We start from the raw sequence: 16,989 nt of genomic DNA on the forward strand, positions 1-16,989 counted from the left end.
GTCAAAATGACAGGATTTATTGAGTAGAATTCAACAGGCATCTGCACTAAGCCCAGTATTTTCATTAAAAAAAACTTTGTACAATGGAATAGAGCAGCCTCGCTAAATCTCTAGGTGGTACTGCATTCTGGATAGAGACTGAGTCGTAAAGCCAGTATTATAATGTAACATAATCTTGACAAACTGACTGAGAAAGAGAGGAAGATAGCACATTAGGAACAAATGCAAAGTACTGAATTTAGGCAGGAAAGATCAACTGTACAGATAAGAGATGGGAACAAAGCGGCTAAGCAGGAGCTCTACAGAAAAGCATTAAGAACTATAGTGGATCACAGGCTGAACTGGAAGCAGTAATGTCACATTCTTGAAAATAAAGGCAACCAGACTGTTATTAAGTATCTGCAGGATCACAGTCAGCAAGCTGTATGAAATAGGCCTTCTACTCAACTCAGAGTTAAGGCCTCCATTGGGAGTACTGTAGTGTTGGGCATTGCACCTCCACAAGGAGGTAAACCAGCAGAAGAAAATGGTCACAAGAAGCAAGAGCATGATGTGAAAAGAAGCTCTTTAAATATACTAGAAACAAGAAGTTGGAAACGGACTGTTCTTCACATCCTTGATGGACCAGACAAGAAGTGCTGTAAGCTGCCATGAAGGAGACATGTGGGGTGGATTTTAGGAAGAACCATAGAATAAATCATAGAATCATTTAGGTTGGAAAAGAACTTTAAGATCATCAAGTCCAACTGTTAACCCAGCATGCCAAGTAGATCAATAAACCATGTCCCTGAGCACTGCATCTATGTGTTTTTTAAACATCTCCAGGGATGATGACTCCACCACCTCCCTGGGCAACCTGTTCCAATGCTTGACTACCCTTTCAGTGAAGAAATTTTTCCTAATATCCAATTTAAACCTCCCCTGGTACAACCTGAGGCCCTTTCTAAAGGTAATGAAAGAGTGGAATTGATTGCTTGAAGACACCAGGGATTTTCCAGCTGTGGAGGTTTCTAAGAACAGGTCAGAGAAATTAATATTGGGAATTATTAGAAGTTAATCCTGGTCTGAAAGGAAACTACTGAAAAGAGTACCACTGTGCTTGAACTACTGGACATGAAGGAAAAGGAAGCAAATATTATACAAGACTCAAGCTTGTAAACACTGCTACCAACCATTTATTTTTTTTTTGAAAGCAGATACCATGTCATGCACAGATTACACTACAGAATGCCTGCTGTTAGAGTACAAGTATGTCTTTATGAGAATGATAAATTTAAATACAAATTGATATATATAGGAATGACACCTTGATAGCGTAAATTCTGAGAAATAGAAAAAAACAACAGCCATTGAAGTTATCTTCAGTTATGCAGTGCACTACTGTTAATTTGTTGTAGGAGTTACTACTGCTTGAAAGTTTAGAATGGGACTTGCAATACCTAATGTAATGTAAAAACAAACTCGCACAGTTGAATAAAAACCAATAATCTACTCATCAACTTGGTTTAAACTTTTGTTTTCTATTATGGAAATACTAACATATTAGTATGCATATACATGCAGGCAGTATGGATATTAAGGTGTACTTATTTAATGCAGTGCAACAAGATTTACTATTATTACTAGGATACCATGAAAAAACACCCCTACTTGCTAAACATACACTAGGGATGATATAATGACACATTATTCAGATGTAGTGCATTAAGTTTGCAGAAAACTTGAACAGCACCATCTACTAACTTTTAAGTGCTTGTTTCTAAAACATTTACAGTTTTTTACTGTAGTATTTTAATATAGATAGAGCAACATATGAAACAGAGAAGGGAATGAAATCAGGTGTGAACACCCACATGAGTCTGAGAGACTTTAAGATTTAAAAAGGAGAGGAAGCTAACTTTCACAAGGAAGAAATCCAATTCCAAATGGAGTGAAAAAGGTAGAAGAGGACTTCAAAAGAGTTAGAAGACAGGAAATAACTAGTCATGAATGGTCAATGAACTGTGTCATACCATGGGACCACATGAATACCAGATACAGGCGGAGTGAGATGGGTAAATAAGGTCTGCTGCTCATAGTGGTGGAATGTCCTTTATCTAGTTCCTCTTTTTTAATGTTTTATCGACAAAGTCTTAATTTTCTGTCCTACAAAGTAATAGGAATCAGACCTGCAAGCAGAGCAACTGCCAGAGTTTACTGATTTTAACATTGCTGCTAAATTTCTATAAGCAGACCATGTAGCCCATAACATCTACATGTATCAGTTCACAATGGCCCACTATTCAGTGATGTGCTCCACTAGAGCTTAAAAATACATTAAATTCCCTTGAAATTCCAATTTCCTTTCACGGTATTTCCAGTAAAATACATATTTTTTTTCCCAAGCAATTAGTTAACATTCTATGTAATAGTACAGAAAAAAATACCACCTAATAGCTTCCTTGGAAAACAATATATTTTGCTTAGACTTTCTGGAACAAGTAGCAGAATAAACCAGAACAGAATATTTTCAGCTGGAAGGGACCTACAACGGCCAACTAGTCCAACTGCCTGATCACTTCAGGGGTGACCAAAAGTTGAAACATGTCATTAGGGGCATTGTCCAAATGTCTCTTAAAGACTGACAGGTTTGGGGCATCAACCACCTCTCTAGGAAGCCTGTTCCAGTGTTTGGCCACCCTCTTGGTAAAGAAACGCTTCCCAGTATCCAGTCTAAACCCAGCACTGCCAAGTCCACCACTACTAAACCATGTCACTAAGCACCACATCTATGTGGTTTTTAAACACTTCCAGGGATGGTGATTCCACCATCTCCCTGGGCAGCCTGTTCCAATGCTTGACCACCCTTTCAGTGAAGAAATTTTTCCTAATATCCAATCTAAACCTCCCCTGGCACAACTGGAGGCCATTTAATCTTGTCCTGTTGCTAGTTATCTGGGAGAAGAGAAAGAGACCAATCCCCACCTGCCTAAAACCTCCTCTCAGGTAGTTGTAGAGAGCAATAAGGTCCCCCCTGAGCCTCCTCTTCTCCAGGCTAAACAACCCCAGTTCCCTCAGTTGCTCCTTATAAGACTTGGTGCTCCAGACCCTTCACCAGCATCGTTGCCCTTCTCTGGGTATGTTCCAGCACCCCTACATCCCTCCTGAAGTGAGGAGCCCAAAATAGAATACAGGATTTGAGGTGTGGCCTCACCAGTGTCAAGTGCAGGGGGACCTGCTTTTAACCTCTGAAGCCTTTAGCAAGGTCACTTGGCCCAGAAGAGAATGGAAACTACTAATCATGAAGATGACAGTATTTTCACAAAATGCCAGCTGTTTTAAATTGTATTCCTAGCCAGTGGATCCTGTTCTGGTCTGTCCAGCACTTCCTTTATCTTGCATGGGAAGGCATGGCAGAGTGGCGATTTCAACTCTGGAAATGAGACTGAAGTGGACTAAATTCATGGTGCCACCTGTTTTTTGCCTAGCTCAGATGACTTCCCCTGTCTGTGTAAACTACTAAGTACATAGACTGAGGTAGACTTCAGGGCATGCGAACATGGGTCTATGGGCCTTCAACTTTGTATTTAAACATCCATCTTCTAATCCACATCCATATGCCAAGGCAGCTTTTAGCATGTATGCCTCTGCTTCTAACAAGATGTTTTGGACTGTATTACTGTATTACACAACTTCTATACACAGTTTACCATCTTTAAATTTCATACTTGATTATAATATTTATTTTAGTATCCAAAAAAAAAATCAGAATTCATGCACTAGTTACATTTTTTTCTAAAGAGACTAGCACCCTGTGGGAATTCAGTTTTCATGCTTTAGAACAGATTCTTATACTACTTTGATATCAGGCGTGAGAAGTAAATCTGCATAGAAACATGAGACAAACTGTAAGGAACGAGAGAGAAAAGAGAAAAGGAATGAAAAAAAAAAAAAAGGAGGACAGGAAAAAAATGAAGAGAATACAAATAAAGAATACTACGTGAGGTGGGACAATGCATAGTTACATCTGTGTCGCAGCATCAGGATTTTTAAAGAATACTATCCTATGTCTTCACTGCAAGCTACTCATGTTAGTTGTTGAATGGTCCCTGATATGAATTTCAATTGTTCTTTCATTTTTACTTTGTGGAGCATGGTATTTTTTGGCAATTAGTAATGCTCTCATCTTTTCTTTTTTTTTTTTTTCCCTAGGCAGCAGATAAATCTCTGAGCTCACCAACATACCCACGAATAAACAAAAAAGGAGCAGAAACGTATCACAGCCTAAAATCCAATTATACCAGGTAAAAACTCCCTGCCAAACCTCTGAGCTATCTGGCAGTCCTACAGACTGTGTAAGGACGAATCATTCCATCTCTAAATATCCATGCTGCAGGTAATACTTGCTACAGCATTTTATGGAATAGAAAATATCAGGAGAAAATTAAGCTTTTTATTGATGAACTAAACACAACCTAAAATTTCATGTGGATTTAACTGTAACAGCTAAGAAACATGCAATAATTTTATAGGGAGAAAACACTCCTGTGAATTGTAAAGCTAGTACATTCTTCACATGCATGGTACAATTTCATACACCAAAAAACCCCAACCCTCCAGACAAAATCAACAATACAGCAGCAACACTATCAGATAGGATGATCTTTTCATTCAGGAAAAAACAACTCCCTTCATGCAAATCTTTTCTGCAGTTAAAAGGCAACTAGGGTGAGTTACCTGCTTTCTGATCTGTGAGTTTCCTATAAACGGCAGGAGCAAACAAGCAGTGAAGCCTGGGATGGTAAGCTGTAAGATGCAAGGCTTAAGGCTGTATTAATGAAATGGAACAGCCAAGGGGAAAGGGAAGACTAAGTTCAGGCAGACACAAATTTAGGTTTCACCTCTGCTGCGGACTGGCTCCATTTCGGAAAAAAAGTGATTAGTCTGCAAACACCAACACTGGCAAATGAAGCAAAAATTTGTTCTGGTGCTGCTCTACTTAAAATCTGGGTAAGTTCTATTTTTGGCTTCACTTATGAAGCTGACAAGTTTGTTTTATTTGTTGGCCACTGACCAGTCAGACTGAGATTTGTTCTTATACAGGTTCAGGGCACTGGTGAGATCTGACTTCATCATCACTTCAAGCATGTAACTGTGCTACAAGGCATTTACTTTTGCTTGCTGTGGTTAGCTCTTCCTCACTGAAACAGTAAACATTCGGCTCTGTTCTTTATGTCTCATACTTGTTTTTTTACACATTTGGAATCCAACTTTCACAAACCCACAAAGATTTTCAGAGTGTATTTGACAGAACAGTCCTGAGGGGTCAGCAAAACTCACAGACATAGCATGGCATGCCACGCCATGTTCAGGTGGGATGACAGACTGGTTTCTCACTAAGGCAAAAGGGACCGATTCCCATTCTGATAACACATCACAACACAAAGAATGTAGAGTTGTCTGACATCTGCTTATCTGATTTCCTCAATGAGCAAATTACTGATTATGGAGAAAGTAAAAGGCAGGCGTTGGTATGATTAATACAATACATATAGGTGGAAGCATGATGGATGTCAGTGATTCAGCTTGCTCTGATGCCCATTACTGCGGTCAAGCATGTGGCCCTCACAGCAATACTACGTACAGTCAGCCAGTGGATTTCAGTGCCCCTGGAAGAATGATGATATTCCCCTACCTGTGCTGGACATGATCCCATGCAGTTGCTCTGGGTGCAAAGGGGCTAACAAAGGCAATCATATGCTGACAAAGCCATTCTCAGGGACACGTAACTGCACTTGTGTGCATCCCCAAGGTGTCACTGCCTCACTCTAGACCAGGGGTCCTCAAACTTTTTAACCAGGGGGCCGGCACGCGGATGCAGTGGCAGGCAGCCATCTGCGGCTGCTTGTTTTTCCCCCCCAGCCCCCGGCGGGGGGTTCTGTAAATACCGGGGGCCAGACTGAGGACCCTGGGGGGCTGTATCCGGCCCGTGGGCTGTAGTTTGAGGACTCCCGGTCTACTGGCAGTTCTTTATTTTCAGTACTTCATATGGATCTGCTTTGCTGTATCGTAACATAAAAGTTATTACTATTTTTGTAATGAATTTACCACTGTAACAAATTTCAGGATTTTTAAAGGCTAATCAAATTGGCACATGTGATCATTTCTCATGCACTATTTCATGCTGGACTGTGCCTAGGAAAAAGGAAGGTTTCTATTTTCACAAAGATTTCTGTCCAACTTGCTGAATAATTGGATTTTCTTGTATTTTCTATAACCATTTTATGCAGCCTACTTCATGGAGACCAGGATAACAAGGCACTTGGAGTAACAAACTAATTTTATGTTAATGTTACTGCTCTATTTCCTAATAAGTAAACTACTTGCTATAGTGAACAGCAAATCCCAGAGGTTCTCAAGTAATTAGGTAGTATCTGGTTTGTCAGCCTCCAGAGAATCTTTTCAGGTAAGCAGTACTTAAAAATACCATCTTCCATTTATCATGCTCAGTGGAGGATTTTTTTAAAATTCTCTAAAGAATCTTCTTTCAAGCTTTCTGTTTTTTCTGAGTCAGGTTCCATGTTATTACTATGTCTGCTTGCTTGGTATGTCCACCTGCCTTCATCAACTCTGCATTCCAACTCTACAAGCAAACTTTCAAGAAAATAATCTAGCATGATTCAAGTTCCCAACCATGTTCAAAACAAAACAAAAACCAAAAAACCAGGAAGACATCATTAACAGCAAAACCTGAACTCAAATATAGCTATGGAATACTAAGGAATTATAAAACATAAACCAAAGAACTATTTAAGGTTAAGTAAACAAATAACTCCTCCTATACCTTTTGCACTGTCACACTGCTTCATCAGCAAGGACATGCATGACCAGATCTTCCACTGTTACACCAACGTCAAAGCACAGAATGACACAGACCACAGCACTGCTACTCCATTCTTGTGACAACAAAACTGAGATCACAATCTAGCACACAGATTATTATGTTTTTGAAGTCTGATTACATATTGAATATATTTGTAATGTACCTCACTGCTTTTCTGCATCGTGCTAAAGAGTCCATCCTAGCAGTTAAATAATTCCACAGTGAAAATCACGGCAATTGAGAAATTTCAACTAGGCCATGGACTGTACAGATGATTATGATCAGTAAAAGGGATCTGCGGCCAGATTTACACTGAGCAATGAAGGTCTCTGAGCCAGAACTGGCATTAGCATTGACAGGGGCGATTTCAGAATCAGAACCATAGCCTGAGCTATTAACACTACCGAGAGACTGCAATCTCCATTTCCAGGCTTGCATTTCTCATACTCCAGTGAACCATGTGGCAGGATGCATATTTTAATAGAGTATCTGTGATTTCTAACACTTTTTCTGTGCCTTCCAGACTTAGCTACAGAAATTGTCTTCCCCTTTTAATAAATAATATTCATTCCACTTCTCTGGGAATGTAATTTGTATTAGACAGTAAGCACCAAATGGCAAGAAGGAATACACATCACTTTTCCTTGCTGTATGGAAAAAAACCCCTCAGTGAAGATTTTAATGTTCCAGCAAAAATACTGCCTTGTGCTTAATTTTCCAGTAAGTCGCTAAACTAGAGCTACCAAATCATTCTGGAAAGTTGTTTTCCTGAAAGGGAGGGATAACTTTGTGAACAATTAAAAACATAAACATATGTGACACAGTTGCAGTCTAATTTAATCTCCAAAATGGGAAGAACTGAAATTTAAAGTACTATGTAAGTCAAAATTTTTCACATCATCCATTTCTGTACAAAGCATACTGGCTTCCCTGACTGAACCAGTAACCCCAGCACTAAGTGAGTTTGATGGTGAGCCATGTAGCAATTTGCTACTGCAAAGTTCTTAACTCACAGCCTTGTATGATGCCTATGGCTGTAAAGCTTGGGCAGAAGACAATGCAGATTCGCCAGGATGGATAATTGCATATGTATTTTGTAACCGATAGTATGCAGCTGACACTTTCACCACTGGTCCCAGTATCAGCTTTTCTAAAATCACTCACTGTTTTTACCTATATATACCTGCAAAGCCTTTTTCCCCTCCCTTCCTTTTTTCAAAACCAACACAATTTCACATTAGCTGACACTTTACCAACTGGAAATCTAAAGCAGATTTTTAACTGGAAAAAGTATAAAAAAAGAGAAGATGGTTCATACAGTCATGTACTGAATATAAAGAAGCAGGCATAAAAACAGGAAACAATGGCAACTATTATAGTCTAGTAGATGCATGCAATATAGCAAGCAGCTTGCTTTTCTAAGTAAGATTCAGTGCACACTATTGCTTTGTTTGCCCCATCAGTTCTCCATTACCACTAATAAGTAAAAGAAAAAATCAGACAGTAAAGTCAGCCTTGGCTTGACAGGGCCCTAGATAATACTCTGCTTTCAACAGGAGGTGGGCCAGATGATCTCCTGAGGTCACTTCCTTCCATGATCCTCTATAGATGTTTCTCTTCTCCTTCCTCTCTCCATCAAGAGTGTGAGACAAGTAGAATGTGTGACAGTGCAAAGTAAGATTTGATTCAAAAGATACTGCAGTAGTTTTGGGTTAGAAGCAAGGCTCAGTTAACCATAATATTTCTGACAAAAAGAGTAACACTGAATAGCACTACAAGAATTTCAAATAATGAAAAAAAGTAATAAATGTTAACATATAGTAACTACACTTGAACATGCTACTATCCAAGTGGTGAGTTCCTGGCACTTAAGTACATACTTCCATTTAGTCATATCTAGACACCTGGATGGCACATGTCAGCTGCTGCTTTGGAGGGGAAAGAAAATCTTCACCATCAGACAAGCATGCAAGACGTAGCCTCACAATGTCAAGTGCTTTCTCATATGCTTATACATGGAATTAGAGGAATCTACTCCTCCAACATAAATATAAAGCAATATGAAAATTCTACATATTCTTGCTCAGAAGGGGGCATCTGCTTTTGATACCCTTATACTACAGGATGATTTCTCTGTATAATAATGATAGAGTGCATGGATGTAAAAGGACAGTTCTGGAATTGCACGTATTAGGATGAAGGAGGCATCTTTTTTCCTACCCACTATTCATTTTATGTGTAAAAAGAACTCAAGAGTCTACAATCAGAAATCTCCCTGCAAAAACTGAGTGAATGGCTGGAGCACAGGAGCAGGGGCAGCAGTCAGAAGGATGTACAATGAACCAAAAAGTTAAAACTTGTCAGTCTGCAAGTATAGGAATGTAGAAGCACAGAACTCAGGCATTTTCCCTTATCTTAAATAAAACCCCCCAAATATCTATCATTCCCCATCTACCTTGCTCATTCTAATTCTCTAATACAATGGTTTAAGCAAAGAGGACCTGAATATGTGGGAGGACAAGGGCCATGCTTCCTTGGGTAAATAACAATGTATCTGTTCTTTGGCTTCCACTCCACTGTTGAAGATTAAAAAGGTGAGCATCTGCTTATTCCTCTTTGGTCTCCCTCCCTTTACCTGAGATGTGAACACATCATCTGTTTTTAAAATCAATAAATTAATCTTCTTTTGTGGAAACACTGCAACTCTTAAGAACACATACTTGTTACAGCAATTGTGGCAACTCCAAACTCTAAAGATCCTTCTTAGGGTAGCAACCTGCGCACATATTCAGAAAAAACAGGATGCAGCTTTCAAGGAAAATGAGAGGGTGGGTTTTAATTACAGTTACACTGCTGAGCACCTTTTTGCTCTTTAAAGCAACAAAACCAGCAACACTATTACACAGAGAACCACACTGTTTGTCTGATTTGTCAAAGATACTGAAGGCCTTAAACTAATGAAACTGGCAGAAAATCAGACCTTTGAGAGTTTTTTATATGGTACATAAATATGAAATACAAGCAAAATGGTATGTGTAGTTGTTTGCCAGAAAACAGAAATCAGCTTTATTTATTTGGGAACACAAACTGACCTGGTACTAAATGGAGATTAGCATTAAAAAAAAAGTCAGGATATTACATTGAAATGTGTGCAGACTGTGTTGCAAAACTGTTGCAGTACAGAGCATTTTGTTAAGACATCAGCAAGGCAAAGTAATAATAATAATGCCTGAGTTTACGATGCTAATACAGATTTAAATATAAACAAATACATATTTCTACAGTATGAGATCGCTTCCCAGGTACACTGTAGTGTAAAAAACATAAGACTTTTTGGAAAATATATATGTAGATGAATCAAGGTATGAAATGTAATCTATGTGGGATAGTGCTCTGAGTTCAGTTTTCTCCATAATAGTACCTCAAGGTTGGTGATCCTGACTCAAGATGTTAAAAAGCCAGTATGGCAGGGACAAATAGCTGCCAGAAGCTTTTACTTGCCAGTATGCATATTTGATCACGGCACCAAACAGTTTTAACTCACTTCTTATTTGGTGTCAGCAGCAAAACCATAACATTCCCCAGTAACACCTTTCATGTGACTCAGGATAAAAACCTGGAAAAGGTCTCCAGGTATCCTTAACAAAACAGACACTTCTAGGCTCTTTTTTAAAGAACATCAGATATATCCTTTTTCAGGCACACTGCATCTAGATGTATCAACCTTTGGATGACAGAACTGAAGTTGACAAGGAACTGAGGGAAGGAAAGGTCAGCTCTGACCTACTTAGGTCAGAAATGCCAAGAAAGTGATGAGAAGTGCAGGCCCAACTGGCTTGCTAATTACCGCTGCAGAAGCTCTTCCTCTTGTGCAATTGGCATGGGATTTAAAAATGAAGAAAAAAGTATTTAACAAACTTCCCAATATGTATTTGTAATAAGCCAGCATCAGTCAATTTCAGACCAACAAGAAACAATGAAGTTTACCAAGACTATATAAATAGTTCTTTGTCTTTCTTCCTCCCCACACACGAAGTTTTAGGGCTCTTCTGAAAAAAAAAATAACCCATCATAAGACTGCAGTAAATGTTTTTGTTTTTTTTTCTCAAATGCTTCCCTGCTTTGCTTTCTCTAGATTTAAAACAGAGGTTCAATTCATGTGTGCTATTACCTGCATCTGACAAGTTCTAACTCATTCCTACTATAGAAGTAGAAACATGTAGAAACCCCTGCATGTGTAGGATAATTCTGACATTAGTAAAAGCAAAGGCAGAATTTAAACCAGACATTTGTTAACTGGCTGAAAGAGAAACAGGATGACAGGAAAGTTTTTACCAATTGCTATCTTTCTTTCCAAGAAGTCCATGTTCTGAAAATTCCTGTAACTTTGCTGGATGCAAGAGATCAAAGTCCGCTGTGAAGTCTGTTCCTGAGAGAAATCATGTGTATTGAAGAGCTCACAAGCTCTGTTATGGACAAACTCCTACATTTCTTCAAAACAGAATGAAAAACTAACCAGAATTTGCAACCAACACAACAAGAGAAAAAGGGAACCCATCCCAAGGGTATTCTGAGGTAGCCAAAAAATTTTTAAAAGACTCATGCGGTAGACATCTGAATGTGTAGCTAAACCAAGTTTGATTTTGCAAAGGAAATTAAAACCCACAATAAATGACTATTAGCTAAAGAAACAGGAAGGTAAGGAATCTAACAGGGATGTAGGGAGGATCTAGCTGAAATAAAACTATATAGGTATTACAGAAAACCAAAATGAATACCAGGGAAGACCGGGGTGGAGATCATGTACAACATGGTGCAGAGAATGGCTGCTCAAGGGTAATAAGGGAGCAATGTGCAAAAAAAAAAACCAACCAAAAAAAACCACTCAAAAAGCCAAACACCATAAACTCTGAGGGAACCTAAAGTCTCCATGCCAGAATTCTGAAAGAAACAGCACACAGAACACAAATTCAGCAGAAAGGATTTTTAAGTAATGAATCACAATGATGCATTGTATCAGGTAAGAACTACAATCTCAATATACATTTTCCACCTCTCATAAAATTAGGGAACACGGGTTCCTCATTCACTGCTTTCATGAACATGAAAGTAGTAAAAGCATTTTAAATAAAGTCTATATGAACATTTTTCCCTCTTCTTCCTCTCTGGAAAACTGGTAGCAGTTCACTTGTTTATCCTCCAATAAAAACAAAGAATTCTATGAAACTTCGACTTCGTGAATTCTCTTCCACTGTTCTTGTATTTCTGTTAGGATGACTTTATTACTGCTTCAGATATCAGCAGTTATTACTCATTTGAAGCCATTACCACTTTCCACTGCGTTTAATATCCTAATGGGATATTATTAGCTGTTATTTCAATCCAGCTGTCTCATATTCTTCAACAAATTATACTTTCATATAGAAGCTCCTTTTCTTAAAAAAGAAGTTCTGGCATCAGCCTTAACATTATGCAACATTCAATATGTATTGTCTCAAAAACCATCATCCTGTTTCCTTTGACTTTTCCATATATGCCACATGGCAGAATTCTTGTGTTTAAGTCTAGTCTCTGCTCTAATCTATTTCCATAGCAGCAATCTTCTAATTAAAACACTCCCCAGATAATGCCCAAATGTTTCTGTGCAAAATCAAGCTCCCAAAGCCTCTACAATTTAACAAAAATCAGATGCTTCAAGAGTCAAAAAAGGACTGAGGAATGTAGATGCTTATAAGCACAAGCAGCTATACTCCCTGGATCAAATGTCTGCTAATTTCAGATCAACAGCTATCACTGGATGAATTAATCCTTGTGAGTGAAACAATGAAAAGCATCTTAAGAGAAGCATCCTGCAGCTCCAGATGCATGTCTATTGCAGCTCACCAGTGCAGCACACCCTCCGCTATTTAGCTGCTTTCAAGTGTTACTCACAGTATACCTGTAGGACTGGAATAAATGTTTTATTTATCTGTGGTTAAGCTTGAACATTGAAAAGTATATCTGATCATTTGCATTAACAATAGTTATTTGGCAGCATTTTACAGTTAGGAACTCTATTTTTAAAAACATTCTCTGTGTAATTAAATACTTGAAATGCTTCCTGAAGAACTGATCTGGAGTGTTCCTGCTTTACTTTGATGTTGAAGAATTGTCCCCTGTGAATCAGCATCTTTGTTCATTTACACTTCCCAACTACATTTTGATCAACAATTTCTCTCCCTGATTCAGTCTTGCAACTGTCTGTAATCAGCAACATGTTGCTCTTTGGCACTGTATCAGTAAGCCCCTGTAAGTTGGCCACAGAACACTTTTATTTCCTCACCTTGGCTGCTGTGGTTAACAGCATAGATCCGAATAACCATCAGATTTACTAAAGCTTCTTACAGGCAGACTAAAATGAAACTGCTATTGTCTGGAATGTATCTAATTAGGACTGCAAATACAACCTTACTCAAAAAATGAATGCCAGGTTTTCCTCAGCACACTCTCTGTGCTGGAAGTCAGTACCTCTTAAAGGATGATGGAGTAGCTGACTCATTTCACCAAATCTCAAAAAAACTCTCTCATGACAGTGTCTGAATAGTAGTGTTCATTAAGTAGAAAGCTGCACATGTCCTTTTTAATGAATTATTTTTTTTTAACCTGAGCTTTTGTCAGGACTCTGTAATTGCTGGGCTGTTGAATACATTCAATCATAGTTGAATACAAGCAACACTGATCTCTAAGGCAAACACATACATTGTTTAAGATAATGGGAGTTTCAGTACAGGTGGAGGCAGGCTCTTGTCCCATTGGACATAACTTCTTCAGTTCAGAGGAGAAGGAGGAGTATCTGCTCATTGCTACTCACAGCTTCAGGTACAACCAACAAGGTAATTTCTGGTACTTTTTTTTCTTGCCTTGTTAAAGAGCAAAAGCAGAAGATGGCACCAATAGAAATCCTCATCTTAATACTTCCCATTTAGGTCTTGTGCAGTGACTCGTAATTTTAGATGCACTATGCACTTACATAGTACACATACACTGTATGCTTACTATGCATTATACATATGTACAGTCTCTTGAGATTAAGGTACTTCCCCCTCATGCTTCAAAAAGAAGTATAGGGGAGATACCCTTTTCTTTTTTGAGTGCCTGTCCACACACATACACACACCACAGAGGACTGTAACAAAGTACACTCAGAGCTTCCTGCAGAGTAGTGTCTGTGTCCTCATAGAAACTGACTGAAGCCTTTTTACACTCCTCAGTGTATTTCCCAAAGATTAAAAACTCCATAAAGCGATAGTCAGTCATGATCATCCGGAGTTCAAGCCCAAGAAGACTGGATGTACAGAAGACTCAGATCTCACTGAGGAACAGATAGGAACAACTGTGTAATCTTAAAAAAAACCAAGAGTCCCTGAGTCACTAAGGGCAAGCAGGATGAACAATGCAGGCATTAAATGAGGCTTATTTTAAAGATTTTGCACATTTGAATTTCTGCTGAAACTGTTTGACTTACATTACACACTGCAATATGTTAACTCACTAATATTGTTCCATATTAGAATGACAGAACCATAATATTGTTTGCGTTGGAAGGGACCTTTAAAGGTCATCTACTCCAACCCTCCTGCAATAAGTAGAGACATCTTCAATTAGATCAGATTGCTCAGAGCCCTGTCCAACCTGACCTCAAACATTTCCAGGTATGGGGCATCTACTACGTCCCTGGACAACCTGTTCCAGTGTTTCACCACCCTCACTGTAAAACATTTCCTACTTATACCTACTCTGAATCTGTCCTCTTTTAGTTTAAAACCATCGCACCCCTTGTTCTGTCCAAACAGGCTCTGCTAAAAAGTCTGTCCCTATTTTTCTTAAAAGCCCTCCTTTAAATATTGAAAGGTTGTAATAAGGTCTCCCCAGAGCCTTCTCCAAGCTGAACCCCAACCCTTTCAGCCTGTCTCCGTAAGACAAGTGGTCCAGCCCTGTGATCATTTTTGTGGCCCTCCTGTGGACTGCTCCAACAGGACCTTTCCTGTGTTGAAGGTTCCTGAGTTGGATGCAGGACTCCTGGTGGGGTCTCACCAGAGCAGAGCAGAGGGGCAGAATCACCTCCTTTGACCTGCTGGTCATGCTAGCCTTCAATAGGTTTTTATATTTGAAAGAGAAGAGGAATCTGTTTCTTACTTTTTTCTCAACTGAAAATGAAAATGCAGAAGACAAATTTACATTTGAAAAGTGTATCTCCATTTCTTATTCATGTTTAATTTTATTTAAAAAACAAAATTGCTGAACATAGGGATACTGTAGCTCAGTTGCTATAACATGTGAAATGGGATTTGCTGACTGAAGGTGTTTTGTGAAAATTCTGCATCTGACAAAATTCTGTTTCAAATTTTAAAAATAAGCTGTTTTGAAACATTTCTTGAACTTCAGGAAGAACACTAGGATAAGTACATTGATTGTGACTGTATAAGATTTATAGAAATCAGGCTGTTCAGTCTTCCGCTATGAAGCTGACAAAACTTCAACAAGAGATTATCAGAATCACCTGAATATACTCTACAGTCCACCAAATAAAGTTAAGGTTGAAGAGCTGTAAGCAGATTTGGGTTTGTAGCCGCAAGTTTGTAATGCATGAAATAAATTAAGATCTTTATCAACCAAATATAAATAAACATTTTTGAAGAACAAAACATGTTTTATGTAACACTCTGATCTGGTACTCAACACAATTCTAGCCTTCCAAGTTATAATCACTGGTGTTTCACTGTAATCCAAATTTCCCAGATCAGTTCAACCTGAGTATGACCTATGGGGCATTGTTCACATGCAGAGTTCTACATTTTCCTGAAAACACCCTGATGTCCTGAACTATCTTAGACATGAGTAATAAATGAACAAACAAATAACTTACCCGAATCATCATGACTGAGCATCTGATGTTATGAATTGTATCATACACCTTCTTAGAGATGTCCACAAACTGGTTATCATCAAATGAATGCACTGTGCTCTTGCTTAAACTCTCCAATGCAATATTTACTTGACTAATAAACTCTGGAATCACTATGTGAAAAACAAAACACGAACAAAATTCAGTGAGCATAAAAAGTATAAACCAGGTAATTGTTCTTTCTAGCAAATTGCCTCACATTGACTAAAACTTTATTTTTAAAAGTATTATAGTAATAACATGGTTAGTTTTAATTGGGAACACATTTGTAATTTTTATCATGGTGATAAAAATACACTTGCTGGGCATGTAGGCTGAGGATGGTTATAAAGTGCAACAACGAAAAAGAAAGTTTTAAAATGGGAGTTGGGGAAGCAGCTGTAAACCCTTGCCAGTGATTCCAATAGTAATTTTAGCCAAAGAATCAGGATGAATAATGTAGCTCAAAGCTGGAACTAGTATTCCACAAAGTCCTACTGTGTCAGAATCTGCTTTCAGTCTGAACGGAGACAAAACTACCAAAAGATTGATGCTTATTCTTTAAATTAAAAAGTCCCACAACTGTAACCTGGAATTACTGAGACAGTTTACCTTGTATGATTGAATTAAATAAATTGTAAATTTTGAGTCAGTTTGATATTATCCTGTGTGCTTCACCCAGAATGTCCTGGGAATTTTCTTCTGGTACTCCATGGCCTTATTTTGCGTCATGACCTGGTACCACCATATCTCCCTTGATCCTTCACATCAATTCGAAGCGAAGGAAACCCAACCCACGAATCCACCACACACAGAAGGACCTCAAAAAGTACAGACTAAACTAATTTGCAACAACTCATTTCCTATCACTTGTAGACTGAAGACAGAAAACAGGTAAAGGGATAGAACTAAACTTCTGTAATATTCAATATGAATAACATACACCTTGTGGAAAAGAAGCTTTTCTCATGCAATGTGTTGGTTTCAAATACAAGTAGAGTATGTGTTCCATCTTTTCCTCCACAACTGCTCACTGTGTAATTCATGAATTCTCACCACAGGAAAGCACCACTACCTATAACTTAAGTACGAATCATTTCAGGCAAAATTTTGAAGTATATAATAATTTTTTACACAAAACTTCAGCTGAAGTCAACAGCACTTCTGAATTAGAAAACCTGGTAACATATAATTGAAATATTAG

The 16,989-nt window shown here is 38.4% G+C and overlaps 1 protein-coding gene across 3 annotated transcripts in view; it reads right to left on the reverse strand.

The window, feature by feature from the left end:
- The window catches only part of CTNNA3 (catenin alpha 3), a 507,496-nt gene that overhangs the window by 80,323 nt on the left and 410,184 nt on the right, over positions 1-16,989 (reverse strand). For all 3 annotated transcript variants that reach the window (XM_037399918.1, XM_037399919.1, XM_037399920.1), the window contains one exon: positions 15,768-15,919. In XM_037399918.1, coding sequence (XP_037255815.1) covers positions 15,768-15,919 — 152 coding nt within the window. The remainder of the gene's footprint in view (positions 1-15,767; positions 15,920-16,989) is intronic.

This window comes from Falco rusticolus, chromosome 9 (assembly GCF_015220075.1).
Source record: "Falco rusticolus isolate bFalRus1 chromosome 9, bFalRus1.pri, whole genome shotgun sequence".
Lineage (NCBI taxonomy): Eukaryota > Metazoa > Chordata > Aves > Falconiformes > Falconidae > Falco > Falco rusticolus.